This window comes from Manihot esculenta, chromosome 8 (genome assembly GCF_001659605.2).
Source record: "Manihot esculenta cultivar AM560-2 chromosome 8, M.esculenta_v8, whole genome shotgun sequence".
Taxonomy (NCBI): Eukaryota; Viridiplantae; Streptophyta; class Magnoliopsida; order Malpighiales; family Euphorbiaceae; genus Manihot; species Manihot esculenta.
In genome coordinates this window covers 8,280,394-8,305,346 of record NC_035168.2, presented here as the reverse complement: position 1 = coordinate 8,305,346, position 24,953 = coordinate 8,280,394, and the positions used below count along the sequence as shown (strand labels likewise).

The window sequence follows — 24,953 nt, the reverse complement described above, 5'->3', positions numbered from 1 at the left end:
TTGAGGATAGAGTTGTGCTTGACCATAGTATATTGTTAATCCCTCTTGTATGTACATGATCTTATGTTATGATGTTTATGTAAACTAACTCAACACAGGATGTTTTGCCTTTGAGGCTTGATGAGATCCCACAGAGGGACTATGTTATGTATATGTTCAGAGTATGCACAGGTTGAGTTAGTTGATGACAGTATGTATGAAGAAAAGTTTAAATTTTTATGCATGTTGTTGATCATGTATGGGATTATACAGGTTTATAGGTTTTATGTCAGGCTTGCTACGGGTCCCGGCAGCCTTAAGTCGACCCGGATCCTAGCGCCGATAGCGGTCCGAATTTCGGGGCGTTACAGAAAGTATTGGGTTATAAAAATAGAGTATGAATTTATTAATTACTCTATATTCAGAGATTAAAAAGTAATTCTTCCTATAATAATTAATATTTTATGTCCTTATCATATGAAAATTCTACTTCACAAAATATTCAAAACGAAAAATCATTATAACAAGAAATCGTCAAGAAGAGATAACTCACTTGAATTAAATATTCTTGTATGACTTCCGTTATCTAAATCCATAATAATTAGTGGATACTTTTTTTAATAATAATAAAAAATAAAACTTTAATATTAAATGTAAAATTAATTTTATTATTAAATTAAAATTTTATTATTTTATTATTTTTTGCAAAAATTCGAAAATTTGATCATAAATAAAAAAAAATTTGATGGATTGGACAAAATTGAATATTGCCCAAAATTCAGCGGTAGAAATGAAATTTCTTACACTGAAAATTATCTAAATTTTTTGCAATTGAGAAAAATGATTGTAGCTCAAAAATTATCTAATTTACGAAACTAAGGTTGGGTTAAGAAATCCCATTTAAAAAAATATATTCTTTTAATTAAAACACTAATTCAATTAGGATTTTATATAGAACTAACTAAAAATTTTAAAAAAAATTAATACGCTTTTATATTAATATTTTTTTAAAGCAACCATTAATTTTATAAATAATTATCAAATTAATTTATTTTTGTAAAATTACTCAATGATCCACAGATTTCCAAGCTTACCTCACAGCATATGCTTGATACAATTGGATTGGTGGTCTTAATTTTGATTAATAATTGAATTTGTTGTAAATAATAATTTTTTTTTCCTCCAGCTTTAAGCATAGCCAATTAAAGCAATATATCTAAGTTTTGGGTGTCATTTTCATTAATAACAGCAGATTTTTTTTATTTTATTTTTGATATTTGACTCATCACTACGGCTAAGCAGTATTCGGTTCAAACCGAAAAAATCGATCGAACCGAATCGATTTGAAAATTTAGTTCAATTTTTTATATATTTCGGTTCGGTTCGATTTTTAATTTCAGAAATTTCGATTATTTCGGTTTGGTTCAGTTTTGATCAGAAAAAAATCGAAAAAACTGAACCGAACCGATTAGTGATAATAATATATTTTTTCAATAATATAGAGAAATTAAATCGTATTAAAATTAAAATATTTTAATTAAATTTTAAAATATTAAAAATAAAGTGTAAAAAATAAAAAAAAATTATTAAAAATCGAAACCGATCAAACCGAACTGAATCGAACCGAATCGGACCGGTTCGATTCGATTCGGTTTCTGACCAAAATCGATTTGGTTCGGTTTTCATAAACACTAAAATTTCAGTTTTCAGTTTATTCGGTTCGGTTCGGTTTTGAACCGAACCGACCGAATGCTCACCCCTACTCATCACATCTCTTTTTCTATCAACCCTAATTTCACCAACCTTTTAAGGTTCCAACATCCAATCATAGAGCTTTCATTGACCAGAAAACATAAGATTGGGAAAAAAAATAAATAAAAGGGTACATATTTACAAATAATTCCATTATATTCGACTCTATTTAATTTCACAACCCTTAAAAAAAATAAAAAATTTATTTCAACCTAATTATAATTTTAATTTGGCCGTCCTTTATTATTTATTTATTTAATTTTTTTAAAAATGACACATCATATTTTTTTTTTCTTGATATAAACAAAACCTTTGCAAAAAATCGTCAAGGTAGAACGAACTCTACCATAAACAAAGACAGAATTCCTCTATCAATAGGCAGAAAAAAATCAGAACTTCTTATGACTCGGTCTCTATTCCTCTCGCCCATTTTCTCGCTCAACAATCTTACATGTAAATAATTTTCGTTTTTTAATTTTTTTAAACTAATTTTTTAAAATTAATAGTATTTTATAATAATTATAATTATAATAATAAAAATAAAAATAATAAATGGTATCATCTATATTTTATTTCAGTTATTTTTATTATTTCATATAACATTTTTATATTATTTTAATAAAAATATTAGAATCAGTACTATATTTGTTTATGAAATTATATATTTTTTGTTACTGTAATATGTATGTATGAGATATTTTTTCTACTATAAGAGAGAAAAAAAAAATAAAAAATTTTGATAATCTATTTTTATAAATTATGACATTTACAATACTTATAAAAATCAGTCAATAATTTTTAAAATATATTAATAAAATAGATATTTTTTTAAAAAAAACCCTCTTTTCCAAAAAAAATTATGATCAATATATATAAATTTATTAAAAAATAATTTGAAAAAATTTCTACAAAACATATCGAGCCTTAATTAATTATTAAGAAGCACACTGTATTTTTATTAGATTCTGATAGTAGTTTGTAACAAAACGTCACGTTGTTGAAAAGGATTTGAAAGTAAATTCCATATATTTCAGGGGCTATGGGCATATTAGAAACGAGTACTTGAGCTCTTGCACTAAAGTAAAAAACCATTTGATTTAATCTGAAATGGAAATCAAAGGCAAAGTCACCCACTGATAGTTTTTTAAGATTTATTATTTCATTTTTAGATATTCTCATTATTATTAATAAAGTGATCTTTATAATTTTTAAAATTTATTAAAATATTTTTATCTCATTTATTTACCAACAAAATAATCTTTTTATCTATTGTCACAGTTAAAAATATAGCAAAAAATCAAATTGTCCCATTTACCTTCTTCTTCTCCTTTCTCTTCTTCTTTTTCGATTTCTTTTCTTCGATTCTTTTTTTTCTTTTTCTTCTTTTCCTTTTCTCTTCTCCTTTTTCTTTCACCTTCTGTTTTTTTTTTTCTTTTTTTTTTTTCTCCTTTCTTAAGGAGGGGAAAAAATGACTATTTTCTTCTTCTTTTCTCCTTTATAAATGACCAAAATTTTTCACCCTATACATAGTAAAAATATTCAATTTAATCCATTTTTAATTTTCTTTCTAAATTAATAAATAAAATTTAAACTTAGTTTAGTTCAAATTTTATTTATTCTAAAAATGAAAGGTTAACTTATTGAAAAGTAGCATATTCTACATTCCTGATAATAATTTACGCAGGTGAAATTTGATAAATTACACTTTCTCAATTAAGTTCCATTGATTTTATCAATTTATCCTTAATCTTACCCTCTAAAAAGTTGATTTGTCTACTGAACAGATTTATACAAAATATGTGTACTTTCCGAAAATATACTTCCCAAAGTAGGATACTTGGAATCAAACGATGCCTAAATGGAACATCCTCAATAAATACAGGTAAAATTGAGCATTGATGATTTTCTTTTTCCCAATTGGTATATCAAAACAAAAATGAACCAGGAATTTAGAGAATAGGCATTTCCCAGATAAATCCATTCTCATATCTCTTAGAGGCAAACACCAGATTTTCCAGAAACTGTCAAAATCAACATGGTAAACTGAAATTTCAAATGAACTCATCATAGCGAAAACTAAATGTGGACCATCTAATATCATCAAAGGCCCGTACTAGCTGTTCTATTCACACTGAAACCAGAATTATGGGACCAGCAATTGTCTTGTATGGCTATGGCACACTCAGATCTGAACTTTGAGGATCACTCAAATCTTTTCATGCACAACTTACACTCAAGTTGACAAAAACCCAAGATACACAACTAAACCCTAATCCGAAACTAGTTATGATCAATCAGTCTTTTTATGAACAACCCACACTCAAATTGACAAAAACCCACACTACACAACAACAAAACCTCAATCCTAAACTAGTTTTGTTTCCATAAAGAAGTTCTATTTGCATCATCCCCACCTCATAAAAAATTTGTAGCTATATTTTTCTCATAAATATGCTATGTTTAAGCATTGATGATATTCACCACTATAGTAGGGCCATGTGAATTCTGGAGCTCAACCACCAGAAGAACACTTCATGGTGGGCAATTGGTAGTCCCCACTCCACTGGAATTAAGTACATGTCTACTGATACTTGGGAAAGGGAAATGGTGTTAGCTTGCAGCATGACTTGAAGATTTTGAACCTGGAGCCATTAAGTGATATAAGAACTGCATGGCCGATTTTATCAGGGTCCTGTCACAAAATAGGGAAAGCAGAAAAAAAGTTTGTTAAGTAAAATAAAAAAAAAGAACACTGCAACAGAGAATAGACAAAAATTTTTCCCTTGAGATATGACTGCAAAGGGCATATACTCATTTTTGTTTCCCCTAGCTACCTATTATAGTTTAGGCTAAAATTGATAGGTAGAATTAACATCCTATCCTTATAGTTTGGTCTAACTAATTAAAATGTCTTTTTTATTTTGTAAATACACTAAAATACTCCTACAATTTATTTCAGTTAATATAGAAGGACATCCGTCCTCTTTGAATTTTTTGCCATTAGCCAATGCCCTTATCTTATAGTCAATGGTGAGATAAACTATTGCAATGCTGAAATTACCCTCTATTGCAAATAAAACCTTTCTCCCATATTCATTCTTGACAAAGAATGCCAGAAGTTTGACCTCTTCGCCACCTCTAGCAATTTCCTTCGCATGTGGCATATCGGTCCAGTCACACAGAGATCAAGAGCCTGCTTAATGGCAACACGATCAATGAATTCTATGGACCTTTCACTTTCTTCGATTGGAATGAGGCAAAGCCTAAGCGCATCAGAACTTTAAGTTGACAGGGCTAAGGTATTGGATGTGCATTTGCTGCAACTTCAGTTGCAGTCTCAAAACAGAAAGGGTTATGTTGGGTAGTGCCACTGAGACAGGTCCAGGGATAAGGCAGTTGGGCCAAGAGCTGAATGGGCTAAGGAAGCTAAGGGCTTATTCAAGAAGGAAACATGTGAAGCAATTGCAACGCCACACATGAGAAGAGAAGATTCTAGTACAGGAATTACAACATAATAGAGGGACAGCCAGCAAATTTAGTTATGCAATTATTAGAGAGAAAATATATATGGGATTGTACAGGGAGAGGGGGATATCTTTTTTTGTATTTCAGCATTGTGGCTTGGGACCAGAGAATTGTCTCTTGGCTTGTTTTTTCTGTTTGGCTCTCAAGAAACGTGAATAGCAGTCTCCTGTTGCTCTTTGGTTCTTCATTGCTTATTTCTTTCAATATTAAGTTCTTAATTGGTACGACCAGACAGATCCATCTTCGAGGGTTCATGCCAACTACAAGAATAGATCGCAAATTGAAAATATAAAGAACTTAATGGCATTAGAAGAGGGAGTATTGCGATTGTCACAAGAGAAGGTTGTCATGAAGAAATTATCAGACACGGAAGAAACTAGAGAAGTCAGATGTGCTAGAGAAAATGCTAGCTACTCTGCTTAAGGGAAAAAGTTATGAGGGAACCTCTGAGACCATACCACCATCCCCAATCAGTAGTAATATAGCAGGGAAACCATCAATACCGCAAACAAAAGATCTAGTCGAGATATCTACTGAGCAACAACTGTCGATAAAGCAGATTGAACTTCCGACATTCACCGGAGGTGACTGGTGGGGTCTCGCACCGATCAATATTTCGCCATTAACAGAACACCATCTCACATGAAAGGACAACTTGCTTTTGTATGTATGGAGGGATCTGTTTTGCATTGGTTTAGATGGATTCAATAGAGAAATCCAAATGGCTTGGGAATATTTTTCCTTAGAATTGTTACAAAGATATGGAGGTGATGTGTTGATGGATCCCTATGAGTGATTGGCTGCCATTAAGCAAGAGGGTTCTGTTGAGGAATATATCGGAAGAGTTTATAGCATGGGCTGCCCACGTGAATCAACAACCAGCACAATTTGGGTTAATTCCTCAATGGGTTGAAGATTGAGATAAGGATCCAAATACACTCCTCTATTCCATAAATGTTTTTTGCACCATGACAATTGCTCGAGAAGTGGAAAGGAAGCTCTCAGTCGTTGGTAGTAATCAGGGAGATAGAGGAAGTGACCAAGGAGGAGGACAATGGATGAAAGGGATGTGGGCTGAGTTCCAAGACTGGATAATATAATAGCACTAAAGCAGGTGGATCCAATACCAATTGGGGCTCTAATGTGAATGGGCTCACTAAGAAACTTGAACCAAGTTGTTGGAAAAGCCCAACAATAATACTCCTCAATTACCAGCTCCCTAAGGGAATACGCAAGCAATAAATAGTGGTAGTGGAAATATACGATCCAAAGGCACTCGCCATTTTTCACAGCAAGAGTTCTTGAACCTTAGGGCAAAGGGATTGTGCTTTCGGTGTAAACAATCCTACCATTCTCAAACAAGTCACTGAGAGCTGAGAGCTATAATCGTGGAAAAAGATGAAGTTGTACTGTTGAGGAAGAAGGGGAACACGATACAGGGCAATTGCTAGAAGCCACTAATGAAGGGTGTTTCACTCAAATAGACTTGACATTCTTTGTAGCCGAAGGAATTACGGGGCCTAGGATGATGAAACTTTTGTATCGCATCAAAGGACAGGAGATAATGGTCATGATTAACAGTGGGGCTAGTCACAACTTCATTGCCCAAAAATTAGTAGCAGCTCTCTCTCTAGCTGACTTCCACTCCGCCATCCGTGGTCAGATTACGCGATGGGCATCGAACAGAATTAAGGGGACTATGTCAAGATGTTCAAATAGAATTGAGGTCAAATAAAGTCTCTAGGAGGAATTGATTTGATCTTAAGCATTGGTTGGCTTGCTACTCTTAGGGATATGCAGGTCAATTGGACACAACTCACTATGTCATTTCAGAATCAGGGCAATCTGGTTGCCTTGAAAGAGAACCCTTCATTAACCAAATCTCAAATTCCCATTTCCCTAGTAAGTAAGATGATAGATGCCGAGTATTTTGCTCTATCCTTAAACTCTTCAAAAGAGGTGATACTTAGTGTACAAGAGGGAGAATTGAATGAGTATGAGATGCTTCAATTGTAGAATTGTTGTGCAAGTATGATTCTATTTTTACTGAGCCGACAGCCCGATAAAATTATATCCTTTTTGACCAACAAATCATACAATTCCTCTTGGGTGGAATCCTTCTTGACCAACAAATCATACAATTCCTCGAGTCTGGAGTTCCACCTCTTAGTGTTCGCCCAAACAAATACACCCATTGGCAAAAAAATGAAATTGATTCTACTGAATTCTGCCAACAATTTTCTCATTACAGTCTTGAGGACAAGGCTGAAGCTCCTCCGGGTGGCATTGATACAGGTCTAGGGATGCATTGGGCCAAGAGCTGAATGGGCCAACGTTTATTCAAGAAGGAAACATGCAAGGGAATTGCCACACCACACATGAGAAGAGAAGATTCTGGTGCAAGAATTACAACATAATAGAGGGAGAACTGGCAAATTTAGTTATGCAATGATTAGAGAGAAAATATACATGGGATTGAACAAGGAGAGAGGTATATCTTTTTCTGTTGCTTTATTTTTATTTCGGGCTTGTAGCTTGGGACCAAAGAATTGTTTCTTGGCTTGTTATTGCTGTTTGGCTATTAAGAAAAGTGAATAGCAGTCTCCTTTTGCTGATACTTGGTTCTCATTGCTTATCTCTTTCAATATTAAGTTCTTATCTCTAAAACAGCCACACTACTGTATTGTGGTCTGGTTTTCATTTCAGGGACAAGGGATTTTCAAACAAGGACTCGTGCACTAATAAAGCAAGGGTCTCTTTTCCTCAATCATCTGTTTCATTCAGAAAATTTAATTCTAGAACTGGAAAACGAGCAATTATAACCTTACATATCAAACTGAAATACAAATAAAATGTTGTAGGAAAGCACTTCATGGTTATTGACGTTCTGGTTATTGGGCATACTGTCCATAAACATGGAGGATCTCAATACAACAGCTTCATCTAATAGTCCAATGCTTCAGTAAGTTGCATGCTTCAAATTTGCAAGTCAATGTTTGATTGCAGTATTTAAATTCCAACAGTGATTTTACACGTTACCAATGTTACAAGAAAAAGTCCTTCCAAACAAAACCCTAATGGCATACCATCATTCACTCTCCCCAAACAAAAAAGAAAACTGATAATTTTATTTGCAGGAATAGGAAGGAGATGGGAGAAAGGTTTTATTTGCAAATGGAGGGTCATTTTGACATTGTTATAATTCATCTCACCATTAACCATCAGAAAAGGATATTGACTAACACAAAAAATTCAAAGAAAACATATACCCTTTTACGTTAACAGAAAAAAATCTACAAAGATATTTTAATGTAATTTATAAACCACAGGACATTTTAATTCGTTAGGTCAAACCATAGAGATATGATAGTGATACACCAAAATTGATAATATTAAAAGAATATGACAGGTTTTTAAAAAACAGACAAAGTCCAGGATATTTAGGTAATTAGTCTAGAAGGTAATTACAAACTTTGGTAATGGTGATGAATCCTTTTGGCCTATGGTCTACGCCACATAAAGCGAGGATGAAAAGTATGGTGGTTTTATGAATTGTATCTAAGCCAAGTAGTCTGATTGAGTTCCAGTTTCAAAAACCCAAAAAGAAAAAGACTGAAATTGAGACGATTGAAGAGGAAAAGAAGTGCTTACCAGATGGGAGACGAGTTTGATCCAGTTGAGCTATCTTGCATCTGCAATTCATCATGTCTGTGATTAGAGTGAACCAGCCTTTGAAATTTAGCTGATAGGTCCTGATAAGACTGAATCTTTGATGGCTGAACTTGTCTAATTGCAGCCTTTAAATGCTGCATTGTTACTTCAGAAGCATCAATGCACTCCTAGTAAATATAGAGGACACCAAATCAAATGAATGAACAAGAAAATTAAGAGATCAAGATAAAATGGAAAGAACTTGCAAAACCTCAATGGCTGTGATAGCTGCTTCACGGCAGATAAATGAAATATCAGCCCCAGTACAGCCCTCAGTAAGATGAGCTAGCTCTTTTATGCTGACATCTGAACTACATGGAATCTTATGCAAATGGATGCGGAATATTTCTTCCCTATCAGTCCCATTAGGAGGTCCCACATACAGCAGCCGATCAAAGCGTCCTGCTTATATCTCTATCAATTAGGAAGAAACCACATTGCAGAAAAAACAATGGCAATAGAAAAATATGTAAACATGCATGTCTCTAGCATGTGTGTGTGTGAGAGAGACAGAGAGAGAGAGAGGGAGAGCACCTGGTCTCAAAAGGGCCAGATCAATCTTGTCAGGACGATTTGTAGCGGCAATAACAGTAACATTAACTCTTTGATGCAAACCTAAATCCAAGAAAACATCTACTCAGGCAAAAAAATAAAATGGGACACAGCATGATGCATTCCCAAACAAATGCAATAGATCCTGTGAGAATATCCAAGATTTAAAAACAAAAAAATAAAAATAAATACCCCAAGTTTTGTGACCACCACAATCTCACAATTTTTTTTTTATTTATTTTTTCAAAGTACCTACAAAAATAAAACTTCTAACTGGGAAGTCAATACAACATCACTAACCATCCATTTCAACAAGAAGTTGAGTCATAACTCTATCAGAAACTGAAACTCCATCATTGTCCTTCCCACGTATAACAGCAAGACCATCAATTTCATCAAAAAATATGATTGATGGGGCATTAGCTCTGGCCTTAGCAAAGAGGGACCTTACAGCTTTCTCTGATTCACCAACCCATTTGCTAAAAAGTTCCGGACCCTTCACTGCAAAGAAATTTAGTCCAGCTTCAGAAGCTACTGCACGAGCCATGAGAGTTTTGCTACAACCAGGAGGACCAAACATTAAAACCCCAGTTGGGGGACGAGTACCAATGCGGAGGAATGCATCCTGATGTCTTTGAGGCCATTCCACTGCTTCCATTAGTTGAGCTTTTACCTCCCTCTGACCACCTACATCTTCCCAATTAACTTTTGGAACCTCAAGTATTACCTAGAAGTAAATCAACAAATTTGAAGAAATGATGAATTGGATAGATTAGCAACCCTGCCATATTACTTCTAAGTTCCTGTTAATAGAAGATCCTTTGAGAATGACAATTAAAATGGCTTTTAATACCAATTTTGATCAAGATATTGAAGGCCATACAGAAATGAAAGGGGGGGGGGGGAGAGAGAGAGAGAGAGATTCCATAACAAATTTCTAGACCTTTTGCAAACAAGTTGGCTATTGCAAATATTAAGTTTGTCCATTCTGCTAATGAAGCTTATAGGCCACATTATTTTTCCAAAAGTACAACTAGTAACTCAGGCGCATCTGATTTTTGACAGTACACAAACACAGTCATAGACAATAAAAATGCAGCTGGTTATTTAGAGGTCAGTAACTGAGCTCTCTGTACTAGAATCAATTTATGTCCTACTGCTTCATATTAATGGAACATATCTAGTGCATTGTGCAACACCTGAAATACTCCAAGCCAACATGTAATACCCAAAAAAAAGTGCAGTCAAGGGCTGTAATATAAATACTTAAGTTGGAGCAAATATTCAAGGATATATCTGTTGCAAAGCCCATCCATCATTCAATATTCCCATATTCAATAACAAGATATTAGGACTGTGATGATGATGGATCAAGAGTTCCATACCATAGTTTGTTTAAACAATTTGTGAATATTAGTCAAACCTCCAAGTTTGTTTAAACAATTGGTGAATATCAATCATACCTCTCGCATGGCACTAGGTCTCACTTTCATCCTGGCCTTCTCAAAATCTTCAAGAGTGACTTCTAAATTTTTTTCTTTTTCCACTACAATTGCCTCAGAACTAGAACCACTGTCATTCTCATTGCTATCTGAAATTTCAGGAACTGTCCCACTGGAGCAAGATGATTCTAAACTCTCCAAGCAAACAGGCAAAGCTAAACGACCTGAAGATGCAGAATCCGTACAAATGTCTTGCATCTCACCCAGGCAACTAGCTTCTGTTATCACACTGTCACACTGAGATTCATATGCAAAGGATAACTCCTTAGAATGCAAATTATCATAATACTTTTTGGACTTGGCGTAACGTCTAAGACAAACCAATGCTGCCTCATTGCAGAGGGAAGCTAAATCAGCGCCCACAAAGCCATGTGTAGCCACAGCAAGGTTTTGAATCTCAATTTCTGAAAGAGAATGCTCCATCTGACTGAGAAGAGTGTTCAGTATATCCAGTCGTTGCTTAGGAGATGGAACACCTGTAAACAGGAAAAAAATTGAATTGCACATATGGCATTGGTGAGTGGTGAAAATTTATGTTGACTAGGAAAGCATGTGGATCAATTGAATAGACATCCAAATATTATAATAATAATAATAATAATAATAACATAACAGGAACATAACAGTGTTAGCAGACCCAGTCTCAACAAAGTCTAGCTACAAGTGACAGCTGATGCTGCCACGTGCTGTTGAAAATTCAGTGCTGCTGCCAAGTTTCAGATGTTATTTTCTCAAGTTAATTGTTGTTCTATTTTTAAAAATCATGTAGTTAGTGGTTAAGCCACGTTCTTAGTGCTTAACCCATGATGTAGATAATGCAAGCTAGTTTTTATTTTTCTTAGTGATAGGAAGGGTGATTCTCCATATTGCATAATGGTTCCCTGTCTTTAGCAGATGGTTATGTCTTCCCCTGGTGTTTAAATGTAGCAACTCAATAAAAGGATTAAGAGAAAATTTTCTGAAGATTTTGAATACTTCAACTCAAGAGATTTCTGATTTTCTCTAAGGAGCTGGTTTCATTGCAATTATAGGTAGTAAAAAGAAAATTTCATCTCTAAAAAATTTCAGGAACAGACTCATAACTCATCCATTTTTAAGGACTCTACATTTTGGTATCAAGCCAAGGATTATGGACAACTTAATTCAACAGCAACTTGATTGAATTTATGCCTTATTCTAGGAAGAGCAAGCTACTAACAAGGCTCGCCAAGAAGAATTAAGTGCTAAGTTAGAATCTCTGCTCCGTGGCATTACCAACTCTAACCCAACACCTCTAATCCAGCACCTATTATGGAGGGAAGCAGCCACTCCCGCACACCTAGAGGCAAGAGAGTAGTAGGATCAACGGTTCAGATAATTCAGGTAATGGTATGATTGTTCCAAAATTCACCAAATTAGATTTCTCTCGTTCAATGGTCAAGAAGATCCATTAGGATGACTGAATAGGTAGGAGCACTTCTTTTGACACCAGCAAACCTCTACAGAAGAAAAGGTCAACTAGGCTTCTTTTCATTTGGAAAGTATAATTCAATTGTGGTTCTTGCAATTAATGTTGGATTTTCCTAACTTGACTTAAGAAGAGTTCAAGCACCAACGCAATCTCCATTTTGGCTACCAATCCATAATAATAAATTGAGAGAGCTAACAAAATTAAAGCACACAGGAATGATTGCTGACCATCAAACCCAATTTGAAGTTTTTTTCTTTCGACCTGGAAGCCTCACTCAGAATAAAAAAAATATAGCTTTATCTTAGTGGGTTGCAAGAATACACCGCTGTGGAGGTGGAGCTTCGCCAACCAACAGACCTAGTTAGAGCCACGAGCATGTCAAGACTCTATGCATAGTTATTAAAGGCTCAAGGCACATTAAGGTGAAAATGGGACCTGGAGCCTAGGCAGCAAGGCACAAACACGCATCTGAACAACGAGAGGCGCAAACTTAAAAAAAATCAATATGAATAATTTATCATAATTTAAATAATACTAGATGTTCATTTAAATATATCTACTTCCATAATTACAAAAGTTTAGTGATATAATAAAATTTTATTATAAATTATATTTATTTAATTGTATTTTTTAATAAGTTTAAACAATATGATAATTAATTTAGTGCTAATCATATAAATTTAATTTGTCCTCATATTTACATAACATATTTTGCAATTTCAAATTCCAATTTATAATTTAATGATAATAATAAAAAAATTTTAGTTAACAAATTAAAATACCTAAAATTCTAATCACATAAATTAAAAATAAATTATTTTTCATTCTCAATCTTAAAAAGAAATTAAGCATAAACAGGCATGGAAAAACTGTGCATCCAAAAACCAATCCATGGAAAAATGGGCAGTATGATGCCATGATGGTTGGTAACAAACGTGGAGAAGAAGAACAAGAGTAGCCAAGCGCTCAATTTTCTTCATGGCAAAACCTGTGGTGAAGAAGAAGAAGACGAAGAAAAATAATAGCAACTTACCTATAGATCTGCTTGAGGAAGCTGAAGAAGACAAGGTAAGTTCTGTTTCTTCTTCTTCGTCGTCTTTTCCTTTCTCTTTTTCCTTGACATTTGCTGAACTGAGGTCGATTGGCTAGGAACACAAAGACGCGCTTGGACAGTGCCTTGCGCCTGGTGCGCATTGGTGCGCCTTTGCAACATCGCCTGCCTAGAAGGCTTCTAGGCGCTGCTGTTGGAGCCTGGGGCACCTTGTGCCTGAGGCAGGCCTTTCACAACCATGACTCTATATACGAAAAAATTGACCCATATATATTACAAGTCCTTCAACTAGTCATTCATCTCAACAAACGTTCATCTCAACAAATAACGAACGGGCGCAAAAGGTAATCAAATAATTAAGCACTTGAACTGTGATGAGATAGAGGGAACGATGACGAAAATAACTTTGTTTTAACTGTGATGAACTCTTTGTTCGAGGACACCAATGCAAGAAACTATTCTGGTTGGATTTAGCAAATAATGACCCGATAGATGTCACAACGAACCAGCTACTAGTTGAACAGTTTCCAGAAATTTTCTGAGTTTGTGCTTGAGGACAAGTGCATAGTGGAGGAGGGGATTAATGTTCGCAAACCCAACCTCAACAAAGTCCAGCTACAAGTGACAGCTGATGCTGCCACGTGTTGTTGAAAATTCAGTGTTGCTGCCACGTGTTGTTGAAAATTCAGTGTTGTTGCCAAGTTTCAGTTGTTATTTTCTCAAGTTAATAATTGTCCTATTTTCATGTTTTTAGTAGTTAACCCATGATATAGATAGTACAAGTTAGTTTTTACTTTTTCTTTTCATAGGAAAATGATTAGTATTTACTTTTCCTTTTCGTAGAAGAATAATCCTCCATGTTACTTAATGGTTCTCTATATTTAGAAGTTCATTATGTCTCACACTAGTATTTTAAGTGTTGCAACTCGATAAAAAAAATTAAGAGAATTTTCCAAAGTTTTTATTGCTTCAATTCAAGAGATTTTCAACTTCTATTTAAGGAGCTATAAGTCGCAAAAAGAAAATTGTGTCCATAAAATTTTAACAATAGACTCATAACTCGATCCATTTCTAAGGACCCTAACAAGCTGCCTCCACCCTAATATAGTTAAGTGAATAATGAAAATGCATATGTATACCATTGAGTTTTCATTATTTAGCTATTGTCTTTGTTGTTATTCCTCTTCTTGTTGTTCCTCTCCCTCCCCCCTTGGCGCTTTTCCTTCCATCTCCCCTTGCTTTGACCTACCTTTTTCTTGTCAAACATGCACAAATATGAGTAGCATAAGTTTTTTGGGATCCTTGTAATTCAAACATTTTTAGCATAACTAGTAGGTAATTCTATATGATAGCAGCAGTGCTATCGGCCCAAGACCAAAGAAGCTGACAGTTTCTTTTAGGAAGAAGTTTAGAGACGTGGGAGGCCTAAAAGCAGATTCTAGAATAGGACAACTAATATCTTTGGAGAGGAATATTGTTAGTTGTTAGTGGGATTCTCGAGAAAGGATTGTTCTCTCCTGTAGGGGATGTCTGTGAGCAATTACTGATAGCTAGCTTGAGCTAGAACGGAAGAGACTCTCCTGGTTTATTACTTAGCTCGAGTTATATTGATGAAAGAAGAGGTTTTTCCTGTATTGAGAAATTCCTTTCTATCCATCAATACAAGTCCAATTTCTTTGATTTTCTGTGTGATGGTTTCTATTTTGTTCCTAACTCTATCACTATATCTATAGACAAAGTATTGGATTACATGATTAAGTTATCAATCATCATAGGGAGATGTTACGTTAATTCCATATTTTCATTTTCATGTATATGAACTTGAAAGGAAAAGACTTGAATGAATTCACCAAACTAATCTCTCAGACTACAAAGTTGTAAAAGAAAATGCTTCATTATGTCCTGTTAGTATAAACATATAAGATAAAAGCCTCAAGAGAACTTGGCTCAAAAAGGTACCTGTTAGGAGGAAAGAGAATGTTAGGGGGAAAGAGAATGTTAGGGGGAAAGAGAAAGACTGATGTGGGACATTGGAAACCTAAAGTACCAACATACTTCCACAACTCTTTTTTCAGACATCTCTCCTTGAGGAGGTCCTATGGAGGGAGATGTGAAAGTTACAAGTGGTTCTTCATAGGTGGACATGACCCACGTGCATGGTTCTAATTGACAATTGCAATGGCTCTACAGTAATCATGAAATGGACATGGGACATACTATGAAGCAGTTTAGGTGGACATGCAAACTGCATGAAATGTGACATGGATTGCTTGGTGGATGGCCATGTTAATTGCGCCACTTTCTTCATTGGATGTTCTTAGTCGTCCTCTATTTTAAGCCTAGTTTATTGGTTCCTCTGCTACAAATATAGTCTAGATATTTTGTCACTTTCAAATAAAAAGGTGATAAGTATTTGAATCCAAACTAGTACCAAGAGCTATTTCACAGGATGACCTTTAATACCATCAATAGAATGTCCATAGTTGACATCAATAGCACTAATGGAAAACAATATAAAGAAGGCTATGCAAGATCCACACGGCCCCAAAATTTATCCAACGGGAAAACCCATCTCATTGCAATCACTATTGAATTTCTTGAAAGCCTCAACATTAGGCAATACATATTTTCATCTCTAGCTATAATTGATACATAGTTTCATCTTTACATATGACATTTATGTAAGAAGCCACAAGAGACTACTAGATAATTGGTTTTGATGCACCGTGGTTGGCAAGTGCAAGATTGATTGTAAACATAGTTAAGAACATGTTCTATTTTCTATTACGCATATAACTAAATGGAGAAATTGGTGGTGACCGGGCTTTGTACTCTGAGTCGAGTTTGTTATATGAACATATTTACCTACCATTTATAACACATACTTTGGACCTAAGACCTAGCAGAATAATTGATCATCTTAAATCTATATGAAATATTAAAACAAAAATGGTGGGCAGCAATAATACGGAGAGTACAAAAACATAAAATTCATAAAAGGAGGAAGGAGGGGAAGCAGCTGTATTACCTATCTCAATTTCTTTGTCAAGTCTTCCAGGCCGTCTCAGTGCAGGCTCAATACTGTCAGGCCTGTTTGTAGCAGCAATTACAAGAAGTCCATCAGTCCTACTAATCCCATCCATCAAATTTAACAAGGTAGCTACCATTCTTTGAGAAAGTTCTTCACCTCCATCTTTTCGTGAAGGAGCAATAGCATCCAACTCATCAATAAAAACCTGTAAAAGGATCCATCTATGTATAACATAGTACACTGATATCTGAAAAGGTATTTCAGATTAAATACGTAATCTGCATTGACCACATGCTTGTAAGATTATATATTCAAATAATGCAGTTCAATCTAAACATAATAAACAGTTTTTCACTGCTGTTTATAAAATAACAAAAGCTATATTAATATTATATATTTATGTTGTCTATGTGTGTGCGTATTATTTCAGTTCCCTATCAAGTTGTCATATGTGAGAAAGGGTAATTAAGAAGAGCATGTCATACACAGTACATCTTTAGATTAGAATTGGTGCAACTGCTACATTTTGCAGTTTAAAACCAAAATAATTAACCAAGTCAATAGTTAGCAATTGTGTTTCACTTTTCACTCTGTTTGAAGAAGGAAAGGTTCCCAATTAAGTAAAGAAAAGAAAAAGAGAGTGAAAACTTAAGAATCAAGAGAAAAGAAATCTAACCACAGCAGGTGCATCTCGACTGGCTGAATCAAAAACTTCATTAATTGCTTGCTCACTTTCTCCATGATATTGACTTATCATCTCAGGTCCACTCACAGAGAAGAGGTTGACACCAGCATCAAGAGCACATAATCGAGCCAAAGAGGTCTTCCCTGTGCCAGGTGGGCCGTGAAGAAGCACTCCCTTTGTTGGTCGTAAACCAAGACTAAATAGTTATGTCAATAATCAATACTAATAATCCCTTGTGCAACAAAACATGAAATCAAATTGTAAATAATGGATGTTCCATCGCACAGTTAGAAAAGTGGACATAAAAACATAAAACACGCACAAGCTGTCTCACCCATCCCAAACAATGTGTCAAGACCAGACCTATTTGAGATTCTTAGGATTTTTAATCAAGTCTTAGAGTTCAGAATTTCAAATAAATGCCATAAGATTAAAAAACAATCTATAATGATAACTAATGAACAAAACTCATGTCATATGATATTTGCTCAAGATTCCACAGAAAAGGCAATTATTTTTTCTTTTGGGTGGGAGGGGAAATAATGAAGAACCAAACCATGGGATTTTGTTCACAAGACAGAATTCAAAAAAATAAAAAAAGGACACCAGAACAGCAATCTTCAGGGAAAGGATCACTGCAATGACGGCCTCAATACTGGCAAAAGTGAGAGAATGACCTTGAAGTTCAAAATTCAAATAGTTTATGGTAAAAGAAGCCGAAAAGTTTACACAGTTGTTTAATACACTTCTTAAAAGATGAAGAAGTTCTAGATGCTTTCTCCTATTGTGCCAGATTCAACAAAGTTTATGGTTTTCATCAGTTTGAAGCATGTTTCTTGCTACAAAGGACAGTCAGTCATTATGTGCTTAGAGGATTTAAAGTGGTATTTGACAGCTAGTATGCTTGAAGGATACCATCATTCCTAATATATCTCAGTAATTTGTAAGTTAGCATTAACATAAGCTCTATAGTCCTGACATTTTAATGTACAGACTCCCATCCATTCTAGCTAATCTACCATGTCAGTGTTTACATAATTCAAGTTCCTTAAGCATAGTGCCACCGTCAAAGGAAACGAGTAATACGGCAAATAAAAATAAATTACAAGAAAAAATATGGGTAATAAAAACTTAAACCACATACCTTGACAAAGAGTTCTTCATGGATGACATAATTATGTCCTTCAAAACTGCATATTCTCTATGTAGACCGCCTAATTTTGATATATCATGTTTTGAAATGTTTTTCAAACCCTCACGCTTAATTTTCTCAAATGAAAAGTCGCTCTTCTGGGGAGTTTCAGTTGCCAAATTTATTGGTAGATGTAAATATACTTTTGTTTCATGTTTTATAGAAAAAGCATCTTCCATGTTTACTACTGATTCATGAGATTGAGGATACATACTATGACTTCTTTCTTCCATCATATGTTGATTTGTACATTCTCCCTGCATTTTATTCAAACTTGTGACCCGGAAAATGCAAAACTCAGATAGTATGGGGATAGCCACTAGATTTCCACATACTAAAATACGAGAATATAACCATGAAGTAACACAAGCTTGCAGAAGTTGTTTGCAACGTTCATCTTTTAAGATCTCTTTGATATCGAATGAATTAGCACATGTAGTTTTTAGACTGGATAAATTAGATGTTGCTTCTTCACATCTTGATGAAGCTAACTGACTAGGACTAGTAGAGATTAGGTTTGGCCGATATAAAGGTGTCCCAGGGGATGAAATCTTCCCATTTTCAGAATGTTCATGTGTTTTTTCTACTGTATTCATTATGGAAATCACATCACTGTTCAGTTTTGCTCTCTTCTTAATAGGAACCAGCTCCAAGTGCAATTCATCGCAGTTATGAACTGTGAGACCATCTACTTTTCTATCTTGTACAACACTATGCCCGTTTGCCAGACCAGTTAGAAATTGATTTGGTATAGGGTAAATAAATACAATCCTTCCTGAGTCAGGACATCCCATTGTGTAATAAAGGTTTGAAGACAACCGCACTCCATCAATAAAAGCCTGGAAAAAAAGACAAGAAAAGAAAAGAAAAGTTGAGCTTTTAGATTCCATACAATAATGCCATGAAATGAGTTAATCATGCAAAAACCTTTAAAAATATTTATGCATGACACAGTTTGTAAAATTGTGACATAGCAAAAAGCTAAAAACTAAATGTACCAATTGCATGATATTGAAAGCAAAGGATTAACAAATGGCAAATATGGTTAAACCATTTTCAAAACTCAGTTTTACACACAGATTTTGGCATGTAATGTGTGTAGAATCACACATTTATATCTTCTGAAAGTTGAGTTATTTATTTTTATTTCTGGCATTCTTTGTTTATTTATTAAAGAAAAATTATATTGGAATATTTGATACTGGCTTTTTTGTGTTAAATTTATACTATGAAGTATTATTCTTTAGTATCCACGGTTATTTAGATTTAAATTAATTAATGCTAATAATGTCTAAGGATAATGGATTAATTGACTTTATTTAATATATTTATGTTTATTATTTGATCGTGTATTTTAGTTTATTCATATCTTTAAGTCTATTTGTTTCAAGAACTTCATGGATTTTTTAAATGAATTTGCATAGCAATAAATCGTTGCAGTTATATTACAGACGTTACGATCCTATTTTTGTTACATGTGACCATGAAAACAAATGTGGCAGCAATCGTGATTTAAAACCATGCTTGTTCTTATGGGATGGTCCTTAAGAGGAGATGCTCAACATTTTCAGGAGGCTATGTGTTATGAGACAGGGCAGGAGAATGGGCTGGGCCAATAGGTAACCAGGATCCTGGAAAGTTTATTTGAAGAGAAAGGATGATTCAGCAAGAGAATGGCTGAAGGAAACTTCTGGAGATGAATTGGCTGCAGGCAGGTCGGATATGCTGTTAAAAGGAATCAGAGATAATTGCTGAATACTTACTCAAATGCTTGCTACCTTTCAGTTTCCCTTTGGTAAGCAAATTCAACCCTTCATGCATGATAGTATGTTATCCTTACTTTTCACAAAGAGAAAAAGTAAATAAATAAATTAATTAATTAAAAGAAAAATAGGTTGAAAAAGAAATACATGCTCAAACAGAATTATGTTGTTCATCCTATTGAAATATTAATTACTGATCTTACTTTGGACCAACGCTATATCTTTCCGAATTCATTTCATAACAAAATAAACATTTATAGAATTACTTCTTTATCCCCATATTATTTATTTAGGGAGAGAGCGAGAGATCGTCAAACCTTACTAGAAGGAAAAACCCTAGCAAAAGCAAAGTAGTTTCCTATGTCGTTAGCTGTTTCATCCACAGATTCGAACTCAAACTGCCTAGAACATTCATCTGATGTTGAGCTGAGAGGAAGGTCATTTGTAACACATCTCTCTGAAGCAGCAAGAGAAACCTGCAACAAGATTACCATAATATATTCAGCAACAAAAGTATCTAATTAAAAGGAGAAAAAAGGAAACAAAAGATGCAAGCTCTTGACCTCTTATTACCCTCACTGCACATTACTTAATGACGTAACAGAAACAAATTAGACAAAAAGCATGAAAGTTAACTGAAATTGAAGACAATAAAATAATCGTAAACAACATCTTAAAATGAATATTAATAAATATATTGAGGTCCCAACAAAGGAATCACTTCAAACAGTTACACAAACAACCCTATGCCGACAAAGAAAACTACTATCAGCAACACAACAACTGAAACTATAATAGGTATCAAAGATTCAAGTTTAAAGACCAGAAGAGAAATAATAGGCAAAAATAATGTGAATATGGAGGCATTCTCCACTCCATCAGAAATCATTGGTATGAAATAGTTACTCTGAGAACAAAGTTAAAAGAGAGGGAGAGAGAGATTAAGATTAGGTAATGACGACAATGTTGTAGGTTAATCAATTTTCACTGCTATTGAATTTGAACATCCAGTCAGGCACCCACAATTTGTACAGAGCAAAAAGCAACTAATAATATAATGATTATGCAGCAAAAATCCAAGAAACTAACCATTAGTATAATAGAAATAAACACAAGGCAAATTACCGATACAATGGAACCAGGGGAAAGGGAAGAAGCAAGCATGGAAGACTCTGAAAGCCAAATTTTACATCCTCTTAATTCGGGCACAACATCAGCGACTCGACGAATGAAAGCAGATTTCCCAATCATGGAAGGAAATCTGCTTGATGCTTCTTCTAAAGATTGGATAAGTTTCTGCTCGCTAATTTCAAAATCAGTAGAAGAAATCAAAGATGGTGTTCGAGGAGATGGAGATTGATCCAAATTTGAAAGCCTTGAAGCTGTCTTTGGATTCTTCTTCGACTTTGAAGGCATTTCTAGCTTTAATCTCTAGAGCACAGATACCTGTTGAAAGAAAAGTTTTAAACATTTGTTAGATGAAGAGAAACTCTAACAGCTAAAACCCTAATCGGGTTCTGGCTTCTTCACTTCTTTCCAAATGTTATAATTGCCTAAGGTCTTGGCTTGTCTGGGAATACTAATTAATAGGAGTGTGCCAATTAACCAAATCGTTCTCTTTTTTCAAGTTTAAACCGAACTGAATCATGATTCGGAGTAAACCAAACCAAAATGGACATATGCCCAAATCCAAAAAATAAAACCATATCGGTCTTCAATTTTATCAGATTAACGGCCAGCAACAACAGCAGCAAGTCTACAATTTCCCTAAACAGAAAATATCCAAAAAAAAAAAAAAAAGCAGAGTATTTGCATTCGACCTACTCAGACCAGAAAGCTTAAACGTCTGGCAGAGTAGATGAGGACTCAAGGTTGTCCAGCAGTCGCACAAATATATAAGAAACTCTCAAAGGGAGGAGCAATGGGCTGTCAATCAGCGTCAGGTACAGGCAGTGATGAGATGCAAGATTGGCGAGAGCAGAGGAGAGGGATTTGTTAACAATTAGAAAGATGATTTCAACAAGCAAACAAAATTGAAATTAGAAATATATAGAGAGATGTGTTACCTGAAAAAGAAACATAGAGCTTATCTATCATTTTAGATATTATTAAAAACATTTTATTTTGGTATTATATTAAATAAAGTGTTTTCTAAACTGCAGTTTCAGAAGCAATATCAAACAGACATTTAATAAATTTGAGTTATATTATTAAATCAACTATTGACTATGTTATTCTATCTATTAGTAGGGCAATTCAACCTTCAAACTCCACCTGAATTTTTTCTTAAAAATAGACAACGTGCCTGTACGAGTTCAATAACAGAATACACTATTTAATAAAATCAAAGCAATTTTATCATAGCACAAATCGTAAATTATAATTATGATTAAATTTCTTATATAGTAATTTGATGGTATTATGGTTATAAGATACATGAAATAATTTCTCCTCAAAACAAAATGAAAATAGCAATTTGATGAAGCTGCAGTATTTAATAAAGTTTAAAGAAGGAGTTATAAGATTAAATTATACAATATTTAAACCCTAAATGACAAAGCTTAAAATCTTAATTTCACACTCCATCTCGATACTTTAAATATAATTCACATTTTTATTTCTTTAAGGTGGTTCACATTTTTATTCTTTAAGGTGGTTAATGAATGTTTTTCATTCATTTACTATTTTACTCGAGCATTTCATGATTTCATAATATAATAATAGGCAGATGGGCACAACAACTAAGTAGGATGGCAGCAAATAAGGTAGACACAATTTTAAATACCACCACTTTACAAATACACTAGTGAAATCGTCCTAAACCCGTTTAAAAATTAAATTTCACAACCTGCATCCGTCCCAAACTCATTTACTACCCAAACCCAATTAACTCGTAAATCCAGCAGAAATAAAACAAAAGAATTTCACACAGAATCTCACATTAGTATTTCAATAAAATTCAGAAACCAATTCCAATAATCTCACAAAAACAACTCTCAAATCATTCACAGTAGTTTTTTTTTTTTTTCAATGAATTTTCAATAAATCTCACAAATACAACCCTCAGCACATTTAAATAATTCTTAGCATTCCCACAAATTTCACAAATCTCACATTAGCATTACAATTCAGAAACCCATTTCAATCATCTCACAAAAACAACCCTCAGCCCATTTACAATAGTCTTGATTTCAACAAATTTTCAATAATCTTACAAAAACATCCCTCAGCACGTTCACATAAATCATTTCCACAAATTTCAGAAACCCACATCAATATATCTCACTGAAACCACAATCTCAAAACCCATTCAAACCTGCAGTTACTGAGGACGTAGACTAGATTAGCGAGGAGCAGCAGCAACGTGAGTGGACCAGCGGACGCAGCAGTGATTTAACAGCGTAAAGAGCAGAGGGCCGACCAGCGGGAGGGGAGGCGAGCGGCTGTACCAGCGGGAGCGGCGGACGAATGTCAGATTGGCTCACGGATAGTAGACGGGGCGGAGTGGGTGGAGGGTAGGGGACAGGCGGCTGCGTTGAGAGTTGAGAGACGGTATGATAACTTTTTAATAAATTAAAATTTAAAAATTTTACTATTTAGTGGTAAACTCACGATTGTCAAAACCAAACCGGCCAGTCGGACGAATTTAACTGGAACCAGATTATGGTCCAGTTTGATTTAAGTAATAAACCCTCTTTTCAATGAAATCAGTAAAAATCGGAGCTAATTGGCTGAATGTAGATCGAACTGAAAATCCAAACGGTTTAATTCTAGTTTTCTGAAACAGATCGCATTCACCAATCAAAACTCAAAAATTTAGATAAAATTAAAAGCAACTTACCATCTTTGATTAAGTTAATACAGCCAAGCCAACTTACCATCTTTGATTAATTCTAGTTTTCTGAAAATCCAAACGGTTTAATTATAGTGCTATTGTCTACTTCGATCTAGGCAAATCAATGTATTCCCCTGCCACTAGACTATGCACATTTACACAATAAGTTAATACAGCCAAGCCAAGTAACTATATAGTAGTCAATAACATTTTCAATCTCACAACACTTTTCTTAAATTTGCACACATCTTGACCTATCATTGCCATACTCCTCTTCATCTCAACCAAATCTCGTTCCAAGTTAAATATTTGATTCCTCAAGATATTGTTCCTCTCACCAATTAACTCTTTTAGTTCCTCATCTTTCTCTTTCAAATGCTGATATTTTTCTGGCACTTTAAATATTTGCTTTTGCATTCTTTTAATCTCATTTTTCGGTTCATTTATCGCCATATTTAACCATCTAGTGAATTTAGCACCGTGCCATGCAAAATAAGAACAATACTTTTCTCTAAGTGTAGTGAAATAAAAATTTAGTCGTTTGTAAATTTAAAAAAAAATAATTATAAAAAAAATTATTACTCCTCTACTTCAAGTATTAAATTATCGACCAACATTGTTGTCTGTTTATGCAACCCACCTAGATACTTTTCGACTGCAAAAGCAAAGTCTCACAACTCCATTGTGCTTAAAATCAAGTCCATAAAGTGTAGGTGGATGATCATACTAATTGAGTAGAGCTTGTAGTGGAAGATCATTTCATTATCTTCAACTCGATTGATAGAGATGAATTCCCCTTCTATTCTTGAGCTTAGGGATTTTTAATGGGGAGATTAAACTTTATTTGTCATAACAATTAATATAAAAAATTTACGAATGTTTATTTATTTTATATTTTTCCAGCACGTTCCTCTTTCTTGTTAAT

General features: G+C 34.2%; 1 protein-coding gene across 3 annotated transcripts; it reads right to left on the bottom strand.

The window, feature by feature from the left end:
* Positions 1-3,668: 3,668 nt before the first annotated feature.
* LOC110620719 (calmodulin-interacting protein 111) lies at positions 3,669-23,771 on the bottom strand. 3 transcript variants are annotated; one of them, XM_043958832.1, is made up of 13 exons: positions 23,510-23,771; positions 22,014-22,119; positions 21,319-21,639; positions 20,511-20,669; positions 18,383-19,269; positions 17,230-17,434; positions 16,551-16,758; positions 10,983-11,497; positions 9,820-10,246; positions 9,502-9,582; positions 9,179-9,369; positions 8,908-9,095; positions 3,669-4,423 (listed from the first exon to the last, which is right to left on the bottom strand). In XM_043958832.1, the coding sequence occupies exons 3-13, from the start codon at positions 21,607-21,609 to the stop codon at positions 4,342-4,344; spliced, it is 3,234 nt and encodes a 1,077-aa protein (XP_043814767.1). In that variant the 5' UTR covers positions 21,610-21,639; positions 22,014-22,119; positions 23,510-23,771; the 3' UTR covers positions 3,669-4,341. The 3 variants fall into 3 exon arrangements, with proteins under 3 accessions (XP_043814767.1, XP_021620234.1, XP_043814768.1); XM_021764542.2 differs by lacking the exon at positions 22,014-22,119; XM_043958833.1 differs by lacking the exons at positions 21,319-21,639; positions 22,014-22,119 and having other exon boundaries at positions 23,510-23,770.
* Positions 23,772-24,953: the final 1,182 nt, after the last annotated feature.